Source organism: Aspergillus luchuensis, chromosome 1 (assembly GCF_016861625.1).
Source record: "Aspergillus luchuensis IFO 4308 DNA, chromosome 1, nearly complete sequence".
NCBI classification, from domain to species: domain Eukaryota; kingdom Fungi; phylum Ascomycota; class Eurotiomycetes; order Eurotiales; family Aspergillaceae; genus Aspergillus; species Aspergillus luchuensis.
In genome coordinates, this window is record NC_054849.1 from 151405 (window position 1) to 176645 (window position 25241).

At 49.5% G+C, this 25241-nt stretch overlaps 10 protein-coding genes and 1 non-coding gene across 11 annotated transcripts; 7 read left to right on the plus strand and 4 right to left on the minus strand.

Moving 5' to 3' along the window:
- Positions 1-65: 65 nt before the first annotated feature.
- AKAW2_10050A (uncharacterized protein) lies at positions 66-1550 on the minus strand (the record flags this gene model as incomplete). Its single annotated transcript, XM_041687879.1, has 1 exon — positions 66-1550. The coding sequence occupies one exon, from the start codon at positions 1548-1550 to the stop codon at positions 66-68; it is 1485 nt and encodes a 494-aa protein (XP_041536770.1).
- A 2328-nt stretch (positions 1551-3878) lies between these two features.
- AKAW2_10051S (putative C6 transcription factor) lies at positions 3879-6404 on the plus strand (the record flags this gene model as incomplete). The annotated part of the gene is made up of 9 exons (XM_041687990.1): positions 3879-3916; positions 3981-4100; positions 4150-4265; positions 4317-4451; positions 4500-5044; positions 5090-5363; positions 5409-5584; positions 5632-5815; positions 5869-6404. The coding sequence occupies 9 exons, from the start codon at positions 3879-3881 to the stop codon at positions 6402-6404; spliced, it is 2124 nt and encodes a 707-aa protein (XP_041536771.1).
- Positions 6405-9317: 2913 nt separating this feature from the next.
- AKAW2_10052S (putative allergen Asp F4-like) lies at positions 9318-10451 on the plus strand (the record flags this gene model as incomplete). Its single annotated transcript, XM_041688101.1, has 1 exon — positions 9318-10451. The coding sequence occupies one exon, from the start codon at positions 9318-9320 to the stop codon at positions 10449-10451; it is 1134 nt and encodes a 377-aa protein (XP_041536772.1).
- Positions 10452-11390: 939 nt separating this feature from the next.
- Positions 11391-11464, plus strand: AKAW2_t10003S. The gene has a single exon. It is a non-coding gene; the product is annotated as a tRNA-Ile (tRNA).
- A 679-nt stretch (positions 11465-12143) lies between these two features.
- On the minus strand, positions 12144-12659 carry AKAW2_10053A (ribonuclease III domain-containing protein; the record flags this gene model as incomplete). The annotated part of the gene is made up of 2 exons (XM_041688212.1): positions 12144-12379; positions 12434-12659. The coding sequence occupies 2 exons, from the start codon at positions 12657-12659 to the stop codon at positions 12144-12146; spliced, it is 462 nt and encodes a 153-aa protein (XP_041536773.1).
- A 1580-nt stretch (positions 12660-14239) lies between these two features.
- On the minus strand, positions 14240-14485 carry AKAW2_10054A (uncharacterized protein; the record flags this gene model as incomplete). Its single annotated transcript, XM_041688323.1, has 1 exon — positions 14240-14485. The coding sequence occupies one exon, from the start codon at positions 14483-14485 to the stop codon at positions 14240-14242; it is 246 nt and encodes an 81-aa protein (XP_041536774.1).
- Positions 14486-16538: 2053 nt separating this feature from the next.
- On the minus strand, positions 16539-17714 carry AKAW2_10055A (uncharacterized protein; the record flags this gene model as incomplete). The annotated part of the gene is made up of 1 exon (XM_041688434.1): positions 16539-17714. One exon carries the CDS (start codon positions 17712-17714, stop codon positions 16539-16541), a length of 1176 nt encoding a protein of 391 aa, XP_041536775.1.
- A 480-nt stretch (positions 17715-18194) lies between these two features.
- On the plus strand, positions 18195-18982 carry AKAW2_10056S (uncharacterized protein; the record flags this gene model as incomplete). The annotated part of the gene is made up of 2 exons (XM_041688545.1): positions 18195-18287; positions 18347-18982. 2 exons carry the CDS (start codon positions 18195-18197, stop codon positions 18980-18982), a joined length of 729 nt encoding a protein of 242 aa, XP_041536776.1.
- Positions 18983-19163: 181 nt separating this feature from the next.
- Positions 19164-20219, plus strand: AKAW2_10057S (uncharacterized protein; the record flags this gene model as incomplete). Its single annotated transcript, XM_041688656.1, has 1 exon — positions 19164-20219. One exon carries the CDS (start codon positions 19164-19166, stop codon positions 20217-20219), a length of 1056 nt encoding a protein of 351 aa, XP_041536777.1.
- A 1707-nt stretch (positions 20220-21926) lies between these two features.
- Positions 21927-23053, plus strand: AKAW2_10058S (uncharacterized protein; the record flags this gene model as incomplete). Its single annotated transcript, XM_041688767.1, has 3 exons — positions 21927-22265; positions 22320-22672; positions 22726-23053. 3 exons carry the CDS (start codon positions 21927-21929, stop codon positions 23051-23053), a joined length of 1020 nt encoding a protein of 339 aa, XP_041536778.1.
- A 790-nt stretch (positions 23054-23843) lies between these two features.
- Positions 23844-25064, plus strand: AKAW2_10059S (FPP/GGPP synthase family protein; the record flags this gene model as incomplete). The annotated part of the gene is made up of 4 exons (XM_041688878.1): positions 23844-24008; positions 24063-24217; positions 24286-24612; positions 24686-25064. 4 exons carry the CDS (start codon positions 23844-23846, stop codon positions 25062-25064), a joined length of 1026 nt encoding a protein of 341 aa, XP_041536779.1.
- Positions 25065-25241: the final 177 nt, after the last annotated feature.

Genomic DNA, 25241 nt, shown 5'->3' on the forward strand with positions numbered 1-25241 from the left:
ATCAAGCAGGAGCCACTCCAATTCGGTGGCTGTATTGTATATCCAAGCCACCTGCTGGCCACAAATCAGTTCGGCGGTTCTTCATCTTTCGCCTTCTTCAATTCCTTCAATTCTCCCTTCTCCTCAGCACTCCGCCTCTCCCTCGGACTATCAACCAGCTCATTATTTTGCATAACAAAGGTCGACACCGCAGCGGCAACCAGAACCGACATGGCAAGGAAAAACACTCCACGTGCGGCACGGAGATAGATGAAGATTGCGGTCTGCTTCTCCAAACCACTCAGCAGGTCGAGCCGATTGTAGTTGTGCGAGATTCGATCAGCCAAACCAGGCTGGCCTCGAAAAAGAGATCGGAAGGAATTGACTGACAAGTTCTGAAAGATAGCAGCGGAGATGGTCTGACCTATGGTGGTGCCAGTGTTGCGGACAGTGAAGGAACAGGATTGCACCACGGCGAGATGTTGCTTATCAGCCGAGGTGAGGAGACCCATGAGTCTGGTCACGTACGCTCCGCCAGACCCGGCACCGTAAATGCCGAGATAAACGAAAGGCGCCCAAGAAGGAGTTGTCTGGGTCATGGTACAGAGCATAACGGCGCCAAGTACGGAGCAGGCTTGGACGGGGAAGTTGATGTAGTAGTACTTGGCTGTGACCTTGACGAAGAGCCCAGCGGCGAAAGATCCAAGAGCAAAGCAGAGAGCCAAGGGAATGAAACGTAGGCCGCTCTGGCCTGGGGAGTGGCCAAGAACCTCCAGGTACACGGGCACGTAGTACATTATGCTAGTGTTGCCGAAGTTGGAGAAGAATGAGCTCAGTTGCGACGCGGCCACAGTACGTTGTAGTAGGGCTCGAACTGGAATATGAGGGTTCTCGGCTTTATAGATTTCCCAAAAGAGGAATGCTAGGAATCCTACCGCGGCAAGGATTAAGGTGGTTAGCACCGCTGCGCTGTTCCAGGCAAAAACCGAACCACCAGCATTCATGCCGAACTGAAAGAGGATAATGACGACAAGAAGAGCGACCATGCCGACGTAGTCAACTGGGCGTCTGATAGGACGGCTTTTACCCTGAGGGATGTTGAGATAGAATGCCACCATCGCGATGTCGAGAATGATGAAGGGCACTTGAATACGGAATGCCCATTTCCATCCAATGGCGTTGGCGACGCCACCCCCGTAGACGCCACCCAGGGCCAATGTAACACCATATGTAATGTTGCCAATGCCTTCAATCAGCGCCCGTTTTCTCATGGAAACTAGATCGGTTTCGACAAAAGCAGTGATGGTGCCGATGCAGCCTGCACCAAGACCCTGAATGATCCGTCCAAGCAAGAAGACTGACAAACGGGGCGCCAGTCCGCACAGAAGCTGTCCTACGGCTAAGACTGAGAGGCAAAGTACAAGGCCATATCGTCGGCCCAACAGGTTGGTCAGTTGTCCGCTGAACGGCTGCGAGATGGAGAGACCTATGGGGTATGTGGTAGCGACCCAGGAATACGATGAAAAAGCATCGTATTCATCACATATATCCTCAATAATTGTGGCAAGCATGGTTGAGTCTATGCCTTGTCAGAAACATGCATGTTCGCCAGCAAGTTGCGCGAAAAAGAAGATCTTGTACTTACCTAACGCACTGAGCAAGACCCCAACCTGATGACACGAGGTTCATAATCAGTGGGTAGATCTTTTGTTCATCATGGCGTGTACAGAAACTGCTTACCCAGAGACCTAACAGAACCAATACTAGGCGAGCAGTCGATGGCTCTGGGTCCGCATCATCGGTGCTGTTTTCGGTCTCACAAACCGCAGTATCTGGGGAAGGTTCCATCACCGTCACAAGCTCTATTGAGTCCTGATCATGACCCCTATCTTCTCTGCTGGTGCTCTGTGTATAAGCCATGGTGGAAGGACGATCAAGGGTGGGGTACAAAGGGCAAGTGATGGTGACGGTTGAATGAATATATACAAGACAAAATTCAACGCATTAAGTGCGTGATATACTCACTGATGCTTGGGGACCTTTAGGACCGCATCTGACTCACAGTCGACCGGGGTCCGGGGCTTGACCACTAGAAAAAAGATACTAAAGTGGAGCCTAATAAGAGAATCTTTTTATTTAAAATAATCTCATATACCCCTGTCGTGTACATTGACAAAGAAAGCTATATTCCGAGAGAAACTATTTTGTATATAGTCTTTTGCCGGTTTACCCGGAGTCTGAACCCATGTGTACGCCCTATGCAGAACACTTATAAAATGCGTACGAAGAGGACCTTTTCACTATGAAAAGGTTATATGGTGAAAGACCTGGATAATACACAAAGTGCAGTATGAGCCTGCACATCGCACTTACCAAGCTTTAGGAAGTACTAATTTGTAGCCAGGCTTCCTCTATTCAATTGTTGTGATTGACCAGAAGTGTCCTGGTTTGTTTCCAAAACCTGGAAACAAAGACCTGAAAATCAGACAAGAATACAAGAAATTACATCAGGGATAGTTGTCATACTAGTCAGTGCTTGTGTCAGGGAGCACTACATGTCTGCTCGACTCATTGGTTGAGAGATGCAGGGATTCATAGACCTTCTTGACTAGGTATAGTGCTACTGTGCCCCTCATTCCTTCTTTGGGTAGAGGTGGATGCTAAACACGGTCAAACAAAGACCAAGGAAAGCTTAACAAGGCTTAGAAAGAAGTAAGCAACTCCTGCTCCACTCTTTACCTGGAGTCCGACGGATGGTCCGATGCTGTGGGCGCGCCTGGATTATTGTGTGCTTTTGGGCTGCGCTGATGTGGACTGCAAGGGTTGGCCCTTAGTGTGCTTACGGAATGTGTGTTGATCCAAAGTGAGTCACTGGCATAATCTTCTTGAACAAATCTCAGTTGTTGACATGGTAAAATCCCTGTCGTAGCCAAGGGAGCTTGCTGCTAAGGCTGTTAGAGAGTCGTTTGAGAAAGGTGAATATCTTCCGGTTCTCCCACGGTAACAGTTCCGGGATGCGCACCCGTCTGCTCAATAAGTCGTAAGAATTATAAACCCGAGGCACAGTTTGCCAAAGAAAAAAATATACGGTTAGTATATCGATCAATTAATGCTATTGATTGGGTATCGTCATCATTCTGGGCGACTTTTTTACCATTCAGATGGAATCGCATGCCTGAAAGTCCGCGCCCTAAATGATCTGGAAAATTTTGGGCGGTAAGCGGCTAGTAATCTGTGGCTATTCATCTGTTGAATCTAAAAGGTTGCATCCGATTGAGTCGTCCAAAACGAATTTACTCCAGATACAGACTATGATGTTTAGCTACGTTTAACTGCCTCGCGTAGAGGCTAGAGTCGTGAAAGGACCGCACCGAGAGGCTTTGCTACCATCTGGCCCAAAATTTCAGAAATATGGGTTCATGCTCTCAGCCAAATATGGTGGTAGCTCTGCGCAACCTCAGTTCAAAGCAAAACACAAAGCTTAGTGAAAGAGTTCATTGGGGCATGGCTTTAGCTCACACGACTTTGTTTTCCCGTCAAGCAAGCTTGTTTGGTCCCTGAATTGGACATAATTTGGGGTATTACTTCATGTGGAGAATACCGAAGCCAGAGAGATATACCTTTTTCAATTTATTATTAACAGATATTGAAGGATTATCCTTTGACGATCTCTTGGCCCTACCGTGACAAGATTGATAATATTATTATCTGCCGATAACGGGCGGGGTCGCTTACTCAGCCACGGTTTGGTGGGGAAATTGACTTGTCCCAGCATGGATTCCGGCTGCTTCATTCTCTCCATCGTCAAGTCCAGCGAAATGGTTGCAGCAACTCCATGATCACAGGCTAATATTTTAGGGAGGAAGATTGACGTCGGTGGGAACTTCCAGTCAGAGACAATGGACCATTCCCAGCGTCCCAAGCGGACCAGTAATGCGTAAGACCATCTCTTTCCCCGGATCTTGAGACTACTAGTAGTTCATGCCCACTAACCCCACCAGCTGTCAACGCTGTCGCTCACGCAAAGTCAAATGTTCTGGCACCCATCCCTGCGACAAGTGCTGTCAGCGTCGTGAAGATTGTGTCTTCGAGGATGATCGCAAGATTGTAGTGTCTGAAGAGTGAGAATCATGATCGCTGTGACTCAAGGAAAGGTTCTAATATGTCTAGGCTATTTCTGTCCCTCAAGCGAAAAGTGGAGGCCTTGGAAGGAAGCGGTGACTCTTCCCCAGTGGTCAAACGCCGGCGAGCCTTGACGACTGACAGTACAAATGAATCCAGTTATGGTGAGGGAGAGATCGTTTCATGCGCTGCATATCCTCATCTAATCAGTACAGAGCGAGCATCGGAGTTGCCCCGAGAGGCATCACTCGATCCAACTGAGTCCCATCGAATGGATGACCATTTCACCTCCAACCCTTTTATCAACCCGGGCTACCTCAAACATACCGGACAGCGACAGCGAATATGGCGTAGGTTATCTTCTTCCTCTAGTAGGGAAATTGCTGACCGCTGCGCAGTGTTTCTTGGACCGACTTCAACCTGGTCGTTCAGCCGCCGCATTCTTACAATTGTACAGGCACACATCTCGCCAGAGAGTCCACGGGCGATACCTCTCGCAGTCGATGGCGATGCATATCAAATACAGTGGCGTCACGCCAGTTCCGAGGAGGCCCCTGACATCAGCGGTCTGCCCTCGCTGGAGCATGCATTGTACATGGTGAGCACCGTGCAGTTTCATTTCACCCACCTGTATCGGTTGTTCGATGAGGATGAGTTCTATCGGCATATGTATGAGTTTTACGACGATGCGGCAGCCAAGGTGCAGGAGCGCCGTCTGTGGTACATACAGTTTCTCATCATCCTAGCCTTCGGAGAGGCCTTCCTGGACCCAGTGCGAAATCATGCGAACACGGCGAGCTGGACCAAGTATTTCTCGAGGGCGATGTCACTGCTGCCCGATATTACTGGGTTATGGCAGGACCCGACGCTCGCAATTGAGGTGCTGGCTCTCATTGGGCTGTACTTTCACTCGGTGGATATGAGGGATACTGCCTATTGCTATGTAAGTATTCGCACGATTCCTCGGTTGACCTCACTGATTATGTAGATTGGCCATTCGATGCGCATGGCATTGGTTGAAGGGTTTCACCGGGCGCTTCCAGTCAATCAACTAGGACGAAGATTGGTCGAACGCTGCAGCAACATTTGGTGGACAGTGTATATCCTGGACCGCAAATTTGCGGCACTGATAGGGTCCCCAAATTCCGTGCGGGACGACGAAATCACCACGCTCTTATGGGATCCGCGCACATCTTCTCGCAACGAAGCTACCCTGAGCCTCCATGTCAAGATCACACAAGTTATAACGCGCGTGTTGAACAGTAAGTCACTTGGCGCCTAGTAATCACAATGCTGACATTCAGTAGCTGTCTACAGTGCCGATGGCACACTGGGAGGAGTCTTTCTTCGCAAGGTGCGATCGGTCTTGCAAGAAATGACCACCCTATCGCGAGAGCTGGATGAGGTCTTCTCGCATCGCTTTGCGAACTCAGTCGACTCACTATCTGGGGTTACCACACGCCTGACCCTATCCTGTCATCTTGTAAGTGCCACCCTTATCATAGTGTGTATCGCAACTAATAGCCATAGTGCATCATTGTCACAACGAGACCCCTTGTCCTAAGCCTGCTATGGGAGCGCCTCGGTTGCTATGATGCAGGTACCGAGTTCCGCACTCTATCTCCGCCCGTGCAAGCATTGCTTCAGGCGTGCATCGACTCCGCGACAAAATCATTGCGGATACTTACCGCATTGCGCGACCAAAACCTGCTAGGTTCGGACCTCTCCAAGTAACGTCACATTCTTTACTGAGACGTAGATGTCTAGAAACTTTTCTCCCCTTCGACCTAGAAAACCTCTTTTCCTCCTTCTTTATTCTTTCCGTAATCTCCGCCATCCTCCCCGACACACTTCCCGACCCGAGCTACCGCGATATGGGCTACAGCCTCCTTGACGCGATGATCGAGCGAGGAAACCGCGTGGCACAGCTTCGTAAGTCCGAAGTTGAGCTGCTGGAAGAGCTGATCGCACCGTTGATACGACGGCAAGGTCGATCCACCGATATTGGACATGATAACACCGCGCGGCAGCACCTGGCCACGCCTACCAGCCAAGGTCAGGAGCGACTCACCGAGTCAGTTCAGCCCTCGGGGTCAGGGCTGCTTGGGGAAATAGGGGGCTCGGGGATTCCGCCCCCACATGAGATATCGGAGCAGGACGACGAGATGCCCCTTGATTGGCGGGGACTGGGACTGTCGCTGGACTGCATGCTGACGGCTGCGGACCAATTGAATACGAATAATTTGGTGTTGGATGCAGAGCGCGAGGGATTGCAGACGGACCTGTGGCTGTGGGAGAATTGAGCTGTCATGGGCGGGGTGTTGCAGGGGAGGAGTAAGAAATGAATACCGGTGTAGATGTCCGGATGATGAGTCCATGAACCTTATGCATGTGGCGTAATTTTAGGGCTTGAAAGTTGTAGCTCTTTTTGCAGATTGTTGGTACCTGCATGCCAGCAAACATCGAAGAACATTTAGCCAATCAGAATTCCGTTCCCAACTACACCCACCACACCGTCGCCCATTCCTGAAGCCCCTACCGAAGCCCAGGGAGGAATCGCCGTCCAAACAACCAACGCCAGGCTTTGCCACTGTTCAAATCCCTCCGATAGCAACAGTCAACGCTCAACAGAAGAACTCTGTATAACTCGCCATTAATACAATACGGTATAGCCCCCATTGGATTGAAAGCAGACTTCCTACAGTGAGAGGAATCGGCTCGGCAGATGAAATGACATGTCCACTCGATGTACCGAATCGGTAGATAGCCTAGAAAACCCACCTCGGAGCGAGCCGTTATCGTACATGCAAGCGTGTGTTGGTAATATGTTGTGAGTCGTGAACCAATCAAGAAACCGTGAACTGCAGATGGGAAATTAAAGATCAGTTCCATACTCCTCCGTCTATGCTTCCAGGTGGTAGGCAATAGTTATTCGGATGATACTTTTAGGAAGATCCGACAGTGTTCTCTGGTTCCGTGGACAGGTCGGATCTGTGGTATGTGGCAAATGAGCCACACCCACATCCACATATCATGTGTAGTGCCAATAGATAGTAACATAATTATCACTCAATCATCTTGATCAAAATAGTGGATACAGGGTATCTATGGAGAAGTAAATGGATTGAATAGAGCGTGATCTAGAAGTGTGAAAGGGCTACTAAGCATGACTCTTCCTCGGTAAAAACACCAAACAATAAACGGGTTTAGTTTGTTATTTGTTCCGCGCCGGTAACGTTAATGCCGCTGAGTAATGCTCTCCTCTCTTCCTTCTCCCTATACACACAACACAATTCTTTCCTCAAAAGCCTCGCCCTTGACTAGCCCTTAACTAGCCCTAAACAGTCCTACGACCAGCGTCCATCCGTGTGGAATTGCGTATGCAAGCACTACCGCCAAGCAAACTATTTAACAACCATACGTAGGCTTCCTGTTCCTGAGCGGGGAGATGTCCGTCTGTCAACACACGACGGAAGTCATCCATGGGCCAAGCCACGGCAAGAAATAAGGTAAATCAAACGAACCGTGGGAAGTCGTCAGCTACGATGGGATGATGCCAAAAGAAACGGATTTGAGGGAAAAGAGGGCTGGATGGACTATTATTAACTTTTTCTTTTTGTCTTCATTCGTGGTTGAGTTGTTAGCTTTTTCTGGTGGTGGTGGCCGAGGGCATACGTAAGTGAAGCCCCACTCCGAGGATGAGGCGCCAGCCAGTGGCGTCTATTGCTGCGAAGTTGTGGTTATTCTTCTTTTCTTGAGGAGAGATGGCTGTTTTATAGTGTCAATAAATTCTGACGATCATGTTTCCTCTCTACGGTGGGTGTTAAAATGCTTTTCTCGATCGGCACTCTCTCGGTCGGACCACCATCAAAGAACTAAAGATAATACACGTGGAGGGGAGGGATCGATCAATCTTCTGGACAGAGAGAGAAAGGAGTCGCGCTGCTAAGCCAACGCTAGTCGATGCTTAACTCCGCCCGGCGCCAATTCTTGCGTCTTCATCTCTCCACTCCCAGGCGGTTTTATTTCTCTGCCTAGACTAAAGTCTATGTTGCTCGGATCCCGGCATCCAGTCACACACTATCTACCTCTCTCTATCAATCAAATCTGGGAGGCAATTTCTTTTCTTTTTTTTCTGCACTCCCATTATGCTTGTCACATTTCTGATCTAACAAATGGTGTCCAGCAGTATTTCCGTAGTACACAGTATATGCTTTTGACCCACAGCCTAGAACCACTATGGTGGCGTTCAGGATTAAACTTCCTCAAATACAACAAACAGGTACCGGAATGCTACCATTCGTCCGAGCAACCACCCACCAGACCACATGGCGCCCTCCCAGCTGACGGTCCAGTCTTCCAGTCTTGCTGCCCGTCCGCTGCGGTTTCTTGCTGCACCACGGGTTGACGACGCAAGGGGGCCGGATTACGTGGGGAGCAGAGACAGAGGATTGGATGAATGGGATGGAGGGGATGGATAGGATGGGATGGCATGCCAGAGCCGTACCTGGATGGTGGAGCACCCCCATCAACAGAATAAGAAAAAATAGGTAAAAAAACAATAACAACATTGGCTGGCGGAATCTACAAAAAGCCCCATCCGCCAACGGAGTGTCCATCGCGCCGCATTCGACGCATCCTCGTTCGCTCGCCATGGCTGTCTTGCGTTTCAGACCATCGCCGCCCTCCGTTTCACTGCCCTAAACGGGGCTATTGACCTTCGGCTTCTCTCTCTTTCAGTTGGCCCAGTCCAGGCGCACAGGTGCTGGCACTAGTCCAGTACACTCGTCAATTTTTCCACCATGGCGGCGCCTGCCTTGGCCCAATGCTGACGATTCCTTTTGCGCTGCCTGTCTCCACTTCCTCTTGATCGAGGCCTCCATCAAACCCACCATCTCCCCAGAGAGAGAAACGACAGTCAGCCTAGAAGGGGGGCCGATTAGGGCGCAGTCCGTCTATATACCTACCCAAGTCGCCCCGGTTCTATTGCAGCCCCTCCCCGTTTTTATACCCTTCATAGCACACTCCTTATTGCTGTTGCTTTTCAGTATTCAGTCACTCCTTTTTGGACCCTGGTTATAGCGGTGTTAGAAAGACACCCTTAAAAACCCATCCAACTCCTTCATTTCGGGGACCGAGCACTCTTCTCCCCCTTATCCAGCGGATACAGATTTCACTGATTGACTCACTGGTCTGAACCATAACATTTGTCCACCATGCAGTGGAAGTCACTCCTTCTGTGTGCCGCCATCGCCGAATCGGCCCTGGCTCGCACTCACGGCCACCAGCGCCGTCAACACGGTCACGGCCACGCCCAGGAGGCTCATGTGGCCGCCCGTGACGTCGAAGTTGAGGTGCACACCGTCGTCAACATCGAGCACGTCACCCTCACCACCACCGTCTACGGCCAGCCCACTGAAGCTGCCGAGGCCGCTACTACCAGCAGCACCATTACTGAGGCAGCAGCCACCACCACCGACGCCGCCACCGCCGGAGCCTTCGTTGAAGTCGACTTGGACGAGGACCTCGCCATCAGCGCCAGCCTGGGACTCTCCCTCTCCCTGGGCCTGGGCTTGGGTGACGACCATACCAGCACCACCACCCACACCAGCACTTACACCAACACCAAGACCCACACCGCCGCCTCCCAGACAGCTGCTAGCACTACCGCCAGTAGCACCGGCAGCTCCGCCAGCGAGGCCTGGACCGCGACCCCCACCAACGGCGTCTTCTCGACCGCCGGATTCGGCGAGCGCACCAACAGCAGCAGCAGCGGCGTCACCTACAGCGGCAACGTGGGCAACCCCTGGGGCAGCAACATCCAGGAAGTCAGCGCCAGCGAGGCCTGGCAATACAAGTACGTCATCCGCATGGAAGGCAGCAACACCAAGGACTGGTTCGTCAGCTTCTGGAACAAGATCGGACCGGATGGAAAGATGGATGGATGGTACGGACACTCGGCGTTGAACTTCACTCTCGGCGCGGGCGAGACCAAGTACGTTGCCTTCGACGAGAACAGCCAAGGTGGATGGGGTGCCGCCGAGGGCGACAGTCTCCCTACCGATGACTATGGCGGTTACTCTTGCACCTGGGGCGAGTTCGACTTCGGAGACACGGATAACAGCGGCTGGTCTGGTTGGGATGTGTCTGCTATCCAGGCTCAGAATGCCGACCAGACGGTCCAGGGTATGCGTATTTGCCAGTACTCTGATAAGCAGTGCTCGTATATCACTACTGACGCCGAGACGGTGGTGAATGCGTACACTGCCTCGGAAGCGTCGGTGGATGGTATTGGTGGCACTTTGTCGTCGGGTGCGGTGCGCTTGACAGTTGAGGTGGATTATAGCTAGATGTGATGTTTCTTTCTCTTCGGTTGTTGATGTCGATGTGGATGTAGATACCTCTTGACTTTCTTGTCTGTTTTGTTTCCATCTTTGTTGATACTGTTGTATATATACATCGGATCATGGTGGATTCGTGGAAATATACATAGTTTTACCGATTCACTATATAGTATGGTATCATTATTGTGTGTAGGAAAGTAGTGGCACATGCAAGTAGGTGTAAGAATAGACGAAAAATTGTGGCTGTCAATAGTCTATATACCCTTCTGTGATTTCGATCATCGGGATGTCTCACATTGAAACCGGGGATTGGGGGACGCTGATCCGATCGCGGTGGAGTGGAGCAACCAACGGTCAAAAGTAAAGATCCTGTTTGGGTGCGAGGAGAGAACAGTTGTTGATCGAGGATCGGCCGGCGGTGAGACTCGCTGCAGGCGATGCTCGGAAGGCTCGGATCGCTGCCGCTGTGCCACAGGATTGATTGATTCATGGCTACATTGAGCACTTCTCAGTGGAAATATCTTCATATGGTCAATTGGAGTGAGTATTTATTACCTTGACAGTATTATGAGGATTTGTGAACTGCTCCTTACACTACTTGTTAGAATATTTGAATCCACACAGGAGTCGTACTACCTTGATTTGAAATTCCATTTTGCAGTGCAGGGGAAGATACAATATATAGTAGTACCACACATACTAACCTCGAAACCAATCGTAACACATTAACTTAATAGTAGGAACTATGTGACCTGTACAGAATATGTATCATACTACCGCTCAAGAGCGGAATGGCTTGGAAATAATGACTCCAATAGGATATAAGTGTAACTCTGCCTGTTCCTCATCCCTGAGGGTTGTGTTCGATGAGTGAACGAAAGAGTTTTGCTGCTAAAGGGATAATTGAGTTATCTAACTAATATAAAAGGCCTTCTTCAACAACTGGGTCCCATAGCTCAGTTGGTTAGAGCGTGACGCTAATAACGTCAAAGTCGAGGGTTCGAGCCCCTCTGGGACCATCTTTTTGCAATTTTTTGTATTTGTTGATTTGCTGGCAGCTCTCCCGCCCCGCAGAGATAAGAAGGCTGCAACTATCCAAACTATCAACCCGCCTTCGGAAATTGTAGAAGCAGGACATACAAGTCTACATGACTCTACCAGCAGGACAACATGATCCTGGTGTATTTCCACCAAGAGCTTATCATAGTGAGACTGCTACTGTACAACGAATGACAAATTTGGGAGCACAGCCGTCTCATCGACCAGTCACAGAAACACAATCGCATCGAAACCTTCCACCATTCCCTTGCCAACCAACACTTCCCCATCCTTAGGAGATCATCTCTCACACAAAAGCTTGTACTATACTTCCAAGTCTGCTCATGTCGAACCACGTAGACAATGTCTCGTGGTCTCGAGGCCGTTCCCGGCCAGTTGGTCGTACAAAGGCCCAACTACTCGTCATCGGAGCCCGTCTATGATCAGCTCCCCCTCCACCACTACAGGATCAGCGAAAAATAGCAAGCGTGGCTCAGGTTTCGCTATCCCGTAGTGGTGCTGGGGGGGGGGGGTGGGGGGGAGGCAATCATACCAGGGGTCCGGTACTGATGCAGAAGGGCCTCTGTACGACCCACTAGTAAGTAACTAGCTTCCAGATCACGTCACTTTGCATAGGTAGTTCACGCAAAGTCATGGAGCTCAAGCAGGCCCGTCAAGGCCCATAGCAGCCAGGACGGGCCGCACAGCGTCAACAGAGTTACTATCCATATAGACAGCTCCGATGAGAGCCTCGACGGTGTTGGCCATCACTTTGTCCGACACCATGCCTGCCTGGGATGGATTGACAATGACCAGTTTGTCGAGACCCATTCTACGCCCAACCATTGCAAGGTTGACGTTGCTGGCTTTGGTTTGCAGAATCTTGCTTGTAAATTCTGATGTAAAGGATGAGCATACTTTTCTGGGCAAAGAGGAGAGAAGAGGCTTACCTCTGCTTCTTTTGGCTTCGTATCCATCCAAAGTAAGTGCCAACTTGAGAACGGCATCTCCAACATGGGCAAGCTCCTTGTGGCCATCCATGCGGGTTGGCAGCCCGGGCAGGGCAACCCCGGGAGTGACTAACGCCCCCATTCCAATAGTCGGGTTATCGAAGGTGTACCCAAGCGTGAGTTGGGCGGTTTGGACTTTGTCCGCGAGAGAGGGGATCGAAGGCATGGTGCCGGATCTGAGTGACTTGCTGGAGTTGAGGTTGGATTTGAGTGAGATTGGAACTGATCTTGGATGGCCGAAGAAGGACTGTAACGGTAGCCAAGTTCGTAAGGGATGGGTGGGGAACAGAAAACAAATGCGAGGAGGATGGCCCTTATAACTCCTCCCCGGAGGCTGAGGAGAGGGGTTACCATGTGATGTGCTGCATGTGCTGCGCCAACTAGCCTTGCATTTGTTGGTCAGCTTGCATTGAGTATCTTTAACCCTTTCATAGTACAACCGGACCAACTTATTTACAAGGAATGCAGAGTGAACTTGTCTTTCAACTGCTCGAAATGCAAACACATACCCCTCTACAGTAGAGTTACGAAACCATGACCCTATATCATGGAAAAGGTATGAGATTTATCTTGAATTGTTCTGAGGCTGACCGTCCGTACTCCCGCAAGTTAAGCGTCTCAGCCTCGCGGGTTAGCCTACCCCATCGGTCCCGCATAGGCTAAATTCATGTTGTGCCTAGCAGCACCCCCACTCGAATAGTCTGCCTTGGAGCATGTATTGTAACCCAATCAAATACTAAATCAACGACACAGTGAAACGACCGTGCACCAGCTATTGGCGGCTAGAGCCCGTACTCTCTAATGACAACCGTAATCTCCCACTTGCATCAGATAGGTTTTCACAATTTAGCAAAGATTCCAGATGTCCTTCAATCCTCGCAAGATAGTCGAATTGTGGCAGCAGAGCAGAAATCGTTGTTGGTATATGAGCAGGACTGCTTGTCAATCCTGATAAGTATTATCCGGTTTCCTCTACATCCATGTTAATGCCGCCTACAACGCAGCCTTGCGAACGAAGGGGTCAGTGCACCACGACATCCGTGGTCTCTGAAAGCAGAGGACCAAGGATTATGACCCCGCAAGCACTCCCTTGCACAAAACGCACCAATAGCATAAGCTGTCTTCATACAGCGTATACTGGACCCTTCTCGGATGGAGCCACATCATGCGTCATTCCTGCCCCTCCTAGTTCATCTAATCAGCTACTCATGCAGAAATACCTAAGTGACTGAATGAGGTTGCTCTCAATAATATTCAGGCGCTGTTCTGATTGCGCTGAATGGCAAGTCGTTCCCTCCCGACCAAGAAAGGAGCTAGGCTCGGAGGCCTTTAGAGCGTAGGAAACTAGCGAGTATTTGTACGAAGAAGTGATCGCCATTCGAGCACAGTGACGCCATTGATGAAGCGGTTAATCAGAAAGAGCGTGAGTGGGGAACATACGAAGACCAGACTAGTTTTGAGAGTTGGGGTTTCAAGGTTGGACTTTACTAGAATAGCATGATAGAAATGTGCTTTTACAAACAACCACTGAGCCACCACCCATCCAAATGATGCGCCCCCTGCCTAAGGAAGTCAACGAGCACAGACACGAAAATGCCAGACACCGTACACCATATCTCTGACAATAGGCTGAACATTATGACAATAGACCACAAGTTATGCAGAGGACACGGAGGAACCGCAACTGCCCTCTCATAAGGCTTACCTCAAATTCCAGTATCCAATGGAAATTATTACCCCACTAAGCTACTCTTTGACGGCATCTTGTTTTCCGGATGGCGAAAAAGAACGGATCTTACTGAAAAGCCCGCGTTTCAGTTTCGAAGATTGCTTGTTGCCTTGAAGTGTCGAAGCGTCGGAAAAGGTACTCTCCGAGTCGCCTTTAGGTTGATTTTTCGCCTCATCTTTAGCAAGTTCGTCTATAAATGTGGGAATATCGCGCGCACCAGAAGGGTTCATGCGCATGGACGGTACTCGATTTGTGGGAGACATGGTGATTAGATAAGGTCGTTTGAATGACGAAAAAAGTCAAATTGCCCTTTTAAACTCTAACTGGAGAGTGGGATCGTAGAAGATTTGAGAGCGTTGTATGAAGCAATGCTGGATAGAATAAATCAGTCGCGCGAGATGAAGGAGCTTATATGTATTGCGAACGTAGATATCTGAAATCAAATTCTTCTTTGTAGGAGATGGAGAGTGAGACTGTAGAATTTGTATGGAACCGTTGTGATGAAGCGATGCTGAATTTAGAAGACAATTGCTCGAGACGAGGTGGCTTTTATATTTTGAATGTGGCTGACATGTTGAAGTGAGGTATATGTGCTACAAGGCAACGATATTGGCTGCCAAAGGCAGCGACATTCCGGTAGACAAGCATGTGATGGAGAAGACATACAACAGCAAATATGCCCTTCCTTGCGTTCTAGATTGCCCTCAAGTGGAGTGATGGGGTAGTATCTGCCAATGATGCGAAGGCGACTAATGTGCAGCCTCACAGGAAGGAGACTAACGCAGCATCCTGATCATGCGTTTCGGATAACGTTAACAGGTTAGACACTGGGTATCTGTAAGTTGAATGACGGCATAGACACCCTAGCCGGCAGGCTATAGCCTAGTTGTGACTCAGGAGAGGCTCGCTGTTAATCTAACGCATGATGTGGCTTAACACCTAGACCACGATTAGCAAGCGAGACCCTTGATTATCGCTGACCGAGGGCTTTAGAGCCCCAAGAACTGCCGATCAATAGTACGACAATTGCACTCTGCAAGGAAAATGTAGTTCTCATAACATAGGAATGAAGACAACATTCATCTTTGATGTTTTCACCATTCAATCTCCACAAAAAGATAAGTTCAGTGTTCGAATTGAAATCAAATCCCAAGTAAGGACTTGCCCGCTATAGGCGGTTGACATTGGGTTAAACGTATTGCGTCATACATGAGTTGCAAAATGGGAAATAAGCTGGAAGAATCATTGTGTGACTCACAGAGTAGCCTTCTAGATGCTAGGACCTGAACTCTGCACACATTTGGCAGCCTAAGCGACAGTGGAAGGGGCTATGCACGCAGCGGCTAATTGACGTTCAACAGTCGTTGATTAGGGCGGCCTTAAATCGCGCTACCTTATCTATCCAATCAGCAACCACTCCTACCATGGCATTCTAGACGATATGGCCAATTGGACACAACGGATCTCTTCTGATAGTCACATGGCTATTGACGAGGCTACTACTTACAGTATGACTCAACGACACGTACATGCCAGACTGACATGAGTAGGCCGCTACTAGTCTGAGAGGCTCAGGCGCATGGCGTGTTATGCCTAGGTGGCGACATTTATACCTACCCAACATTCCCCCTTACCACAGGCACGTTATTATCTGTTTAGAGGTTCGAAGCAGGCAAAGTTCACGATCTTAATAACTCGGCGAGATGATTATAGCAGAATCGGCTATTTTACCCTTCAGTTCATCCGCTCTCATCGTCCAAACAACACTTTGCGAGCACAAAGTTTGGAGTACCCAACTTACCATTGGCAAATATATCCGCCAATAGAACAAAACTACGACATTAGCTTGGCATCGAGCTTAGCACTCGGAGATATCCGAGCTGTTCCTATGCCAAAGGGCTCAGTGGCGCAATAGCTTCCAGTCTGGACCATCCCTTACGGTGCTAAAAATCCCCCGGCCAATCAGACCCACCGGGTACCTGATCACGATGGCTACCAAGGCAAAATGTGCCGATCGGGTTCGTGAGTTTCCTTGATGGCTACACGCTAATGTCGCTTAAATTTCCGCAATACGAGTGGCAAAGCGGCGTTATGTGGTCGAGATCTTCAACTAGTGTGGATAATGTGTGGGGAGGCACTGACTCGAGACGTAGAGAGGGGCTGGGTCAGCTGTCTACACAACCTGGTGAAAGAGTAAAGACTAATTTCTACTGAGAACAATCAAGAGAGTATTCCAACAGAGAACTGGATTTTGAAAGCAGTAGAATCTGACGATTTATTATTTATGGTACAATTCCTTCTACATTTGCTACAACCTTATCCCTGTACGCCCACAACACGACCACAATTTCCGTTAGACATCTGGATGGTAGTCGAAGTGTCATGAGTAGACGCCCTGGCGTAAACAGAAGACTGCGAGCAGGTTGTCGTGTGAATGAGATAGCAGTATTTGATGGAGGAAGAAACCGCGTTGTAGTAGGACATGGCGCAGGTGGAGCTTTCCATGCAGCTGACGCAGCAATCATATGCAGAACTGGTGTCGCCAACAGTCAAGCTTTCACCGGGGACATTGGTGAAGGAAATCAGGTACATGTATTGGCCCGCGAAAGAGCCGAATTCTGAGGAAAGAGGGTCGCCAGCGATGTTGCTAGACCCGCACGCCTCGTAAAAGGTGGCAGTGGCCACTGCAGCCACTGCGGTGGTAGTTGAGAACACAGTGGTTGTTTCGGCAGCTGCGGATGTGGTTTCGATGATGGTAGAAGTGGTACTGTAGCTGAGTGTAGTCGAAACATCGGAAGGAACCACAATCGAAGTACTGGTGATGGTGTTGGTCACAGTAACGGTGGAGATAGGAGTGACTGCGGTAGCAGTCGCGGGGGGTTCGGTGACCGTGGAGACGGTTGTGGTCTTGACAATGATCTTCTGGTGGCACTCGACCTCTTGAGGGTACTCATAGTCATCCAACCAAGAAGAACAATCGTCCTGCTCAATCAAGGAGCGCTTGGCAGCAGTAGCTGTAGGCAGTGTCTCCGCAATCGGAGAGAAGCCCGAAGAGCTAGCTACTGTGGACGTGCTGGTGCTCGTGGTCGAGACGGTGATAGGTACAATGGCAGTGACAGCAGCGGGAGTGATAGTCACTGTTGCAGTGTCATACTCAATCGAGGTCGTCGAGAAAATATCAGTGACCGTGTCAGCCGTTGAAACGGCCGTAGTTGTCTCATAGTCTGTGACGGTCACAGTGGTGGCGTCAGGGGTCACAGTGACGGTGTCTTGCGTCGTCGAAAAGACAACCACCGGTGTTGGGTCTTGAATAGTGCGCGTAATGGTAGTGGTAGGAACTAGTGCCAACGAGCTTGTTCCCAGCTGCGTACGGCACGACACCGAGGGCACATAGGCCTGACTGCTTGCCACCGGGGAGCTGGCCGCGGGGGTGATAGCTGCGGCCTGGCCGAGCAGAAAGCCCGCGGCGACGACGAGTACGTGAATTGGCATTTTCACGGGTTGAGAGAATATAAGCTTAAAGTGTATGGCGGTCACTCAGAACCTCTGGTAGGTTCCGAGTGCCTCGCAATAAGTACTCCGTCCTTGAATCTGGGTGGGAATTGGGGTCGGCTATTTTCGCCGCCGTTGACAGACCCACGATCCAGTGGGCGTCAATAGTGCAGCTGAATACGAAGGCTGAGACAGGAACCAGGTATTAGCTCCGTCGGGTGTGTATTCCCTATGTGTAGTCTCTTTGTCAATTCTCCGACCGAAATAGTATCTCGAGGTGATCTATATACAGTGACCCGCCTCTTGCAAGAGAGAATCAGGGCTCGGTTTCTCACACTCTCTTTTGACAGTCAATTCTCAGAATCCAACTGCAAGTCATTCATTTATGTCTCATAATACCTGAATAATACTGATTTTTTCAATCCTACTTTCGTTAAAATTATCCTCATTAACTACTGCTGAACTGAGTCAATCGCTGTCATGATGGGTCACCTGCTGATGCGAGGATGGATCCTCGCCTCGTTATTGCTGCAAACCAGCGTCGCCATGACAGTGGCCGTTGATCCAGCAGCTGTGACTTCTACCACTACATCATCTGCTACCGCACATAGGCAGCATCACTGGTCCTATAGCTCAAGGTCCTTGCCAAGCCGCAGGCCTTGCACACCGAGTTATTCATCTTCTGTTCCTTCTTCGAAGGCAGCAACACCCACCCCATCTATTATCGAGGTGCCCTCGTCGAGTCCTGTCCCCTCACCCTCTACTCCGTCAGTGAGGGAGTCGCCAACACCCAGCTCAAGGCCGGTACCAAGTCGCTCGGCGGCTTCCCACCCGCATTGGAGCTATGTATCCCGGCCTTTGCCTCAGCGAAGCCAGTGCTCGGCGTCTTCCAGAGCTATCCCGAGCTCTTCACTCCCTGTTTCCCTAAACTCCGAGAGCACATTCAGCGCAGTCCCTGCGCCAACTACTGTTCGGACCGGACTTCCCCAGATGAGTCTTTCCACGTCCTTGTCGGCTGCAACAGTCACCGACTCTTCCATGCTGCAGTGGACCACATCGGCAGTTCTCTCTACACGTACGGCCACAATTACTGCATGCCCATCCACACTCCTGGACTGTCCTGCTCCCTCCAGAACCACCTCTGTGACCACGGAGACCATTGTGGTGTCTACCACAATATGTCCAGTAACCGAGGCCGCTGGGATGACTCGGACAGATTCTGTCTCGCCCACAGTAACGGACAGTGCTGCCAACAAGGGTCATGGTAGTGGTGGATTGGACTTCACAACCTCCACGGTTTTCAGCACTCGCACTGCCACAGTAACTGCGTGCCCTTCCTCGGTAACGAACTGCCCGCTCAGGTCGAAAACAACCTATGTGACTACCGAGACCTTGGTAGTCTCTACCACTGTGTGCCCCGTAGCTGACAGCACTGGTAGCAGTGGCGCCATGACTACCGAGACCGCACATCCTCCTTCGGCTACTGTGGCGGTTGGTAAGAGCGCAGGTAGCATGGGTGATTCTGACATTACCACTTCGACGATATTGAGCACTCGTATCATTACCGTGACTGCATGCCCTTCTTCTGTGACGAATTGTCCCTTGAGATCAAAGACGACTTATGCGAGCACAGAAACGTTGGTTGTTGGCACAGCTGTGTACTCGGTCCCCAAGATCACAAGCACCAAGGCGAACGGTTCTCTGCCATCCGCCACAGGAGTATCCGAGGTCGGACCATCGCTCACCACTTCTACCATACTGAGCAACCGCATTGCAACAGTCGCGGGATGCACTGGAGATAACTGCAGTGGCTCTCCACCCGGAGGTGGTTATGTCACGTCGGAGACCTTCGTTGTCGCAACGACCGTCTACATCGTATATCCAGATCACACATCCGTTTCGGCCGAAGGAGTTGATGCTGTGATTGTTCCTACGACTTCTGTTGCAAGCCACCAAGCTAGCAACTCAGCCGGTAGCACCCCTATTTTTGTGTCATCTGGATCGCACTTCATCTCTGTTGGCGACACTACCTTTCAGGGTACAGGCTCAAGCACGGGCATGGGTGCGGAATCAGATGTGGGCTCCGCTGCAGACTCCAGCGCAGTGTCCAATGCCAATTCAGGTGCAGACAGAGACGCAGTCTACACCACTACGATTACTGTCGAATCATGCTCCAATGACGGAACCTGTACCGAATACGGCACTACCATCACAATGGCCCAGACCTCCAACGTTGCTCGGCCCACTGTGTCTGCCTCCCCGTATTCGTACACCCCATACTCAGGCTCTGAGTCAGGATGGAACCAGACTGCTCCCGCCTCTTCAGCACATGTGTGGCCCCAGAGCAGTCACCAAGCTGGCATGAGTACAGCCATGACTACTAGTACAAGAAGCGCAAGCGCAGTTAGCGCGTTGTATACGGGGGCTGCTTCTGCAGGTTTTCGGTGGTCGTTGCTGCAGGTGGTTGGAACGGTGATAGCGATGCTTTGGATTACTTTCGTATAGTTGTGTGTAAAGATATAGATTGTATGTTTCCTCGAGAATCTATTGTGCTTAGCTCAATATGTTTAAATAGAGACAATTGACTTAAACTCTACCCTCGTTGGGAAGTATCCCTATTGATGCACCCTCCTGCGGGCATATGACGCTGCGTTTCTAGAGTACGGAGTGGTCGATATTCACTTGTTGGAGGCAATGAGCTAGCGTGAAACCGGCAACCCCCCCTACTATTATGACCGTGATATGAGAAGCGGCCATGTCTAATCCAACTAAATAGTATGATGCATACTGGTTTGATGTGCCTGCAGATCATAGTCTAACGTGATAGATGTCAGATATAGTGATGCGTCTATTGGTTAATGAGCCTAAATATCCAGAATATTGGTTGCATGTTGATACTGATCCCCAATCTTCCGTGCCAGATTTCGATGTACGGACATTTAGTCATATAACAAGCCCAATCTACCATCTGAGTGTGAAATAGTCAGAATCAGAACAAACTAGATCAGCAAAGCCGGTTAAGCACCTTGTACTTCTGTTGATCGGAATGATTGTCGCACTCTATATACTAACTTGTAGCAAGATAGAGTGTCGGAGTTTTGTTCCCCCGGTGGCAAATTGCCTCGCTTCGTCAAGCCTTTCCTAGCCGTACGCCGTGGTACTTACAAGTAGCACTCGAGTTACACCAAAAAAGGTTGAAGAAGGGTAAAGCGGAATTTCCATAGGGCTTACAATGTCTGATGTAGAAGGCAGGATCATATCGCACGCGACGGGTACTCTCGTATTCTCTTTCATGAAAACTGTTGTTACTCGGTGCTACCTGCCAAAAGTTCTGTTTAGTCAGAAGGCCTTGGGATATGCGCGTCGTCGGATTGAGAATCTGGCGACATACTGCTGGCCATGGATACGGACGGCTAGCATGTTTGCTGCCATTCATGATGTGGCGTTCGCCGGTGCCGTATGACGAAAGCTGCATTAAAGCATCGGCTTTACAATTATGTTGTCACATGCAAACTGCCACAAAGAGTTGATGGAATTACCTGGGGCGCATGTTAAGGCATTTGTTTGTAATCTTCCTAAATCCTCCAGGATTCCTCGGACAATCCATCTAACCGCACCAGGCGTTTCCTCAACTCTACAAGGGGTGTGCCAATATTCCACAAAGCGAAAGCAGTGATATAATGACAATAGTAATGATCTCTCATTGAATGAATGATAGCGGGACGGCTTTGGTATGTGATGCCTTAATTGTGCGATCTCCACGATTCGGATTTAGATCAAACACCTACGATATTCAGCCAAAAGAAACTCACCCAGATTAATCAATGCCTCTGCGGAGTTTGACACTATAGACTAATTTATTGAGGACAAATATCAAGGTGGGGCAGCAGTCAATCGTTGTATTTGCACCAAATGACTTAGGACATGTAATGCAACCGCCAAAGCGCGGCAACCTTCATGATAAGCTCAATGTAACCAGTCAATTGGGCGTCTTTTAGATACCTAGTCTATGCGGAGTTGTCATTTTGTTTGTTAAGGGACAAGGACTTTATTGGAACCTTAGCGAGCCAACAGCCAAGCTACACTCGAGAGATAACATCATTCATATATCTACCCTGTACGTCCCGTTGCTATCATACAATTCCAGTTTCAATACCCAACCATATACCATCTAGTCAGTTGAATTATATGGAGCCTTTCTCATTTTCCAATATGGCTATCTCTATGGAGCCCCTCCAGCACCATCTTCCGCAAACGTCGCTGGTTTTTCTTGTCTTCCTGGCCGTCCCGATAACCGCGCTAGTATGGGATCGCATATTGAACCCACTCCCAACAACAAAACGGGCCTGGCTTGTTGGCAAGAAGCAGCCATCCCGGATCACTTCGTTGGAATGCCCTTACAGCTACATCCGTCAGATCTACGGTAAACATCACTGGGCCCCATTCGTCGACAAGCTGGCGCCCAACCTCAAAATGGATGACCTGCCGAAGTACCAGATGATCCTTGAGATCATGGATGGCATTCACCTCTGCTTAATTCTCGTTGATGATGTAAGTACAGTAGCCCCAATTGAAATAAGGTCTGAGAGCTAATCATCCCATCAGATATCGGACGGGAGTAACTTTCGCAAGGGTCATCCCGCTGCGCACAAGATTTATGGCCCTTCAGAGACTGCGAACCGTGCCTACTACCGCGTGACACAACTTCTAAATCGGACCGTCCACGAATTCCCTCATCTTGCACCCTTTCTGATGCAGTGTCTGGAGGAGATATTGGAAGGCCAAGATATGTCCCTTGTTTGGCGAAGGGATGGCCTCGCCAGCTTCCCAGTGGCTCCAAATGAACGGGATGAGGCATATCGCCGAATGGCGTCGCTGAAGACAGGTGCATTGTTTCGCTTGCTTGGTCAGCTGGTACTAGAGAATCAGTCCATGGATGCTACCATGACTACGGTGGCGTATGTGCAAAGATACCCGAATAGTGGGACCTGGCTGACTGATTTCTGCACAGGTGGTGCTCACAGCTGCAAAATGATTGCAAGAATGTGTATTCGACCGATTATGCGAAAGCCAAAGGTGCACTCGCGGAGGACCTACGCAACGGCGAACTTTCATTTCCCATAGTGGTGGCATTGGACGCTCCTGAGGGCCATCTGGTAGCGCGTGCCTTGGAATACGGCTCACCCTATAATATCCGTAATGCTTTACGGGTCATTCAGAGGGAGGACGTGCGTAGCGCCTGTTTGTGGGATTTGAAAAAATCGAGTGCATCTGTGAAGGACTGGCTGGAAGTATGGGGTCGGAAGGAGAAAATGGATGTCAAAAGTGTGAAGGCCTGACTGGAAATCCAGATAGACGCATATGTTGCCTAGTGGCGGGATTTGTTGCATTACTCCTGATTTGAGACCAACTCGTGCTTTTCCCTATGTGAAATTCCCATCACTACCTCCGATAAGCTTTGCACTGGTGCACAAGCATAAGGCGTGTACAACAATGCGAGGTTGTGCTGTATAGCCATTCTACATGTTGATTGGCAGCGCTTTCAAAACCAGAGTTTAGCTGTCCCACTAGCAGGACACAATAACCATTTTCGTGTTCTACCGAGATGAGTAAGATAGCTGAACGGAGTAATTTTATCAAACCAAAGTTTCCTTTCTCCGACCACCCAAGCGACCTGGTCTCGTTTTGAACTTCCAGAACGCCCATTAGCAAACATACTGTTAATCACCCAGGAGGGACATACGGACGTGGAGCAAATTGCCCCTACCTTTCGCAAGACCGATATGGTATCTACCGTTCTCTAGATGACCAGTCATATGAAAAGGTGCCCTTTGCGATCTTTTGCTGACTAGACGTGCTTTCAACACCCTGCAGAAGTTGCTCATTCGCTGATGACAAAGGACCAGTAAAGGCGTGCCGGGTGACAGCAAAACACGTAGCAAAAGGCGATACAACCCTATCACATGGGGCTCACGAGAAACTTGCGCTCTTAAATGATGGTACATAGAAGTAGTAATGCCTGTTTTTCAAAAGCTCACATCCAGCACCTTGGTGACCTTCTTCTCCTGCAAGACTTCATCCATACAGCACCTTTGAGCCACAGGGAACGAAAATATGCTGGGATTCCCAATGTTCAACCCGGCTACGCCTGATGCCTGGAAGATGAATACTCCTTACTTTCCATTTGTTTCTTCCGGGTTATTTCCTGCATCGGCACCCTCGTCGCCCACCAACTTAGATGCCGAAGCTGCCAGTTCCCAACAATCGGAAGCAAGCTATCTGGATAAGGAGAAGGTCGGTCTGATGTATCCTGCCCTTAGAAAGCCACTGTCTAATGCACAAAAACAGATTGTCCGAGGGCCACTTGACTATCTTCTGAAATCCCCAGGAAAAGACATTCGTCGGAAGTTTATCCACGCCTTCAATGAATGGCTACGCATTCCTGAGGACAAGTTGAACATTATCACGGAAATTGTTGGATTGCTTCACACAGCCTCCCTTCTGTATGTTCTGTTCATCTTCCACCTAAAACAAGATAACAATATCTTGAGGAACTGCTGACCTTCAATAGAATAGACGATATTCAGGACAATTCTAAGCTTCGACGCGGCCTCCCAGTGGCCCACAGCATTTTTGGTATTGCGCAAACAATCAACTCGGCCAACTATGCGTACTTTCTGGCTCAGGAAAGGCTCCGCGAACTGAATCATCCCGAAACGTACGAAATATACACCGAGGAACTGCTCCGTCTGCACCGCGGTCAAGGTATGGATTTATACTGGCGGGACTGCCTGACCTGTCCCACAGAGGAGGACTATATTGAGATGATCGCGAACAAGACTGGTGGCCTTTTCCGACTGGCTATTAAGCTTATGCAGTTGGAAAGCGAAACGAAAAGGTATGTGTTACAAATATATATCCATGACAATTTTTTAGCCCCCCTAGTTACACTGCAAACTGACTTCGTGCAGCAATGTCATCGAACTAGCAGACTTGTTGGGGGTGATCTTTCAGATTCGGGATGATTATCAAAACTTACAGAGTGGACTATACACCAAGAACAAGGGATTTTGCGAGGATTTGACGGAGGGCAAGTTCTCCTTTCTGATTATCCATAGTATCAACAGTAACCCGAATAATCACCATCTGCTGAATATACTACGGCAGCGGAGCGAGGACGATTCGGTGAAGAAGTATGCCGTTGAGTATATCAACTCGACGGGTAGTTTTGACTACTGCCGGGAACGGCTCGCTTCCTTGTTGGAAGAAGCGGATCATATGGTCAAGAAATTGGAGAATGAGGCTGGGCAGTCAAAGGGGATCTACGACATTCTGAGCTTTCTGTCGTGAACATTCCGAGGCGATTAGGCTGGGCATCATGTTCTTCTTAGTTGACCAAGACAATTAAACTACATGAATCTTTATACGCTGGCGTTCATATAAAGCCAGGTGCCCTATCATACATAAGACTTCGAAGTTATCAGTTCATAATGGTGTTTGAGCGGGGGATGACCGACATCATAAAAT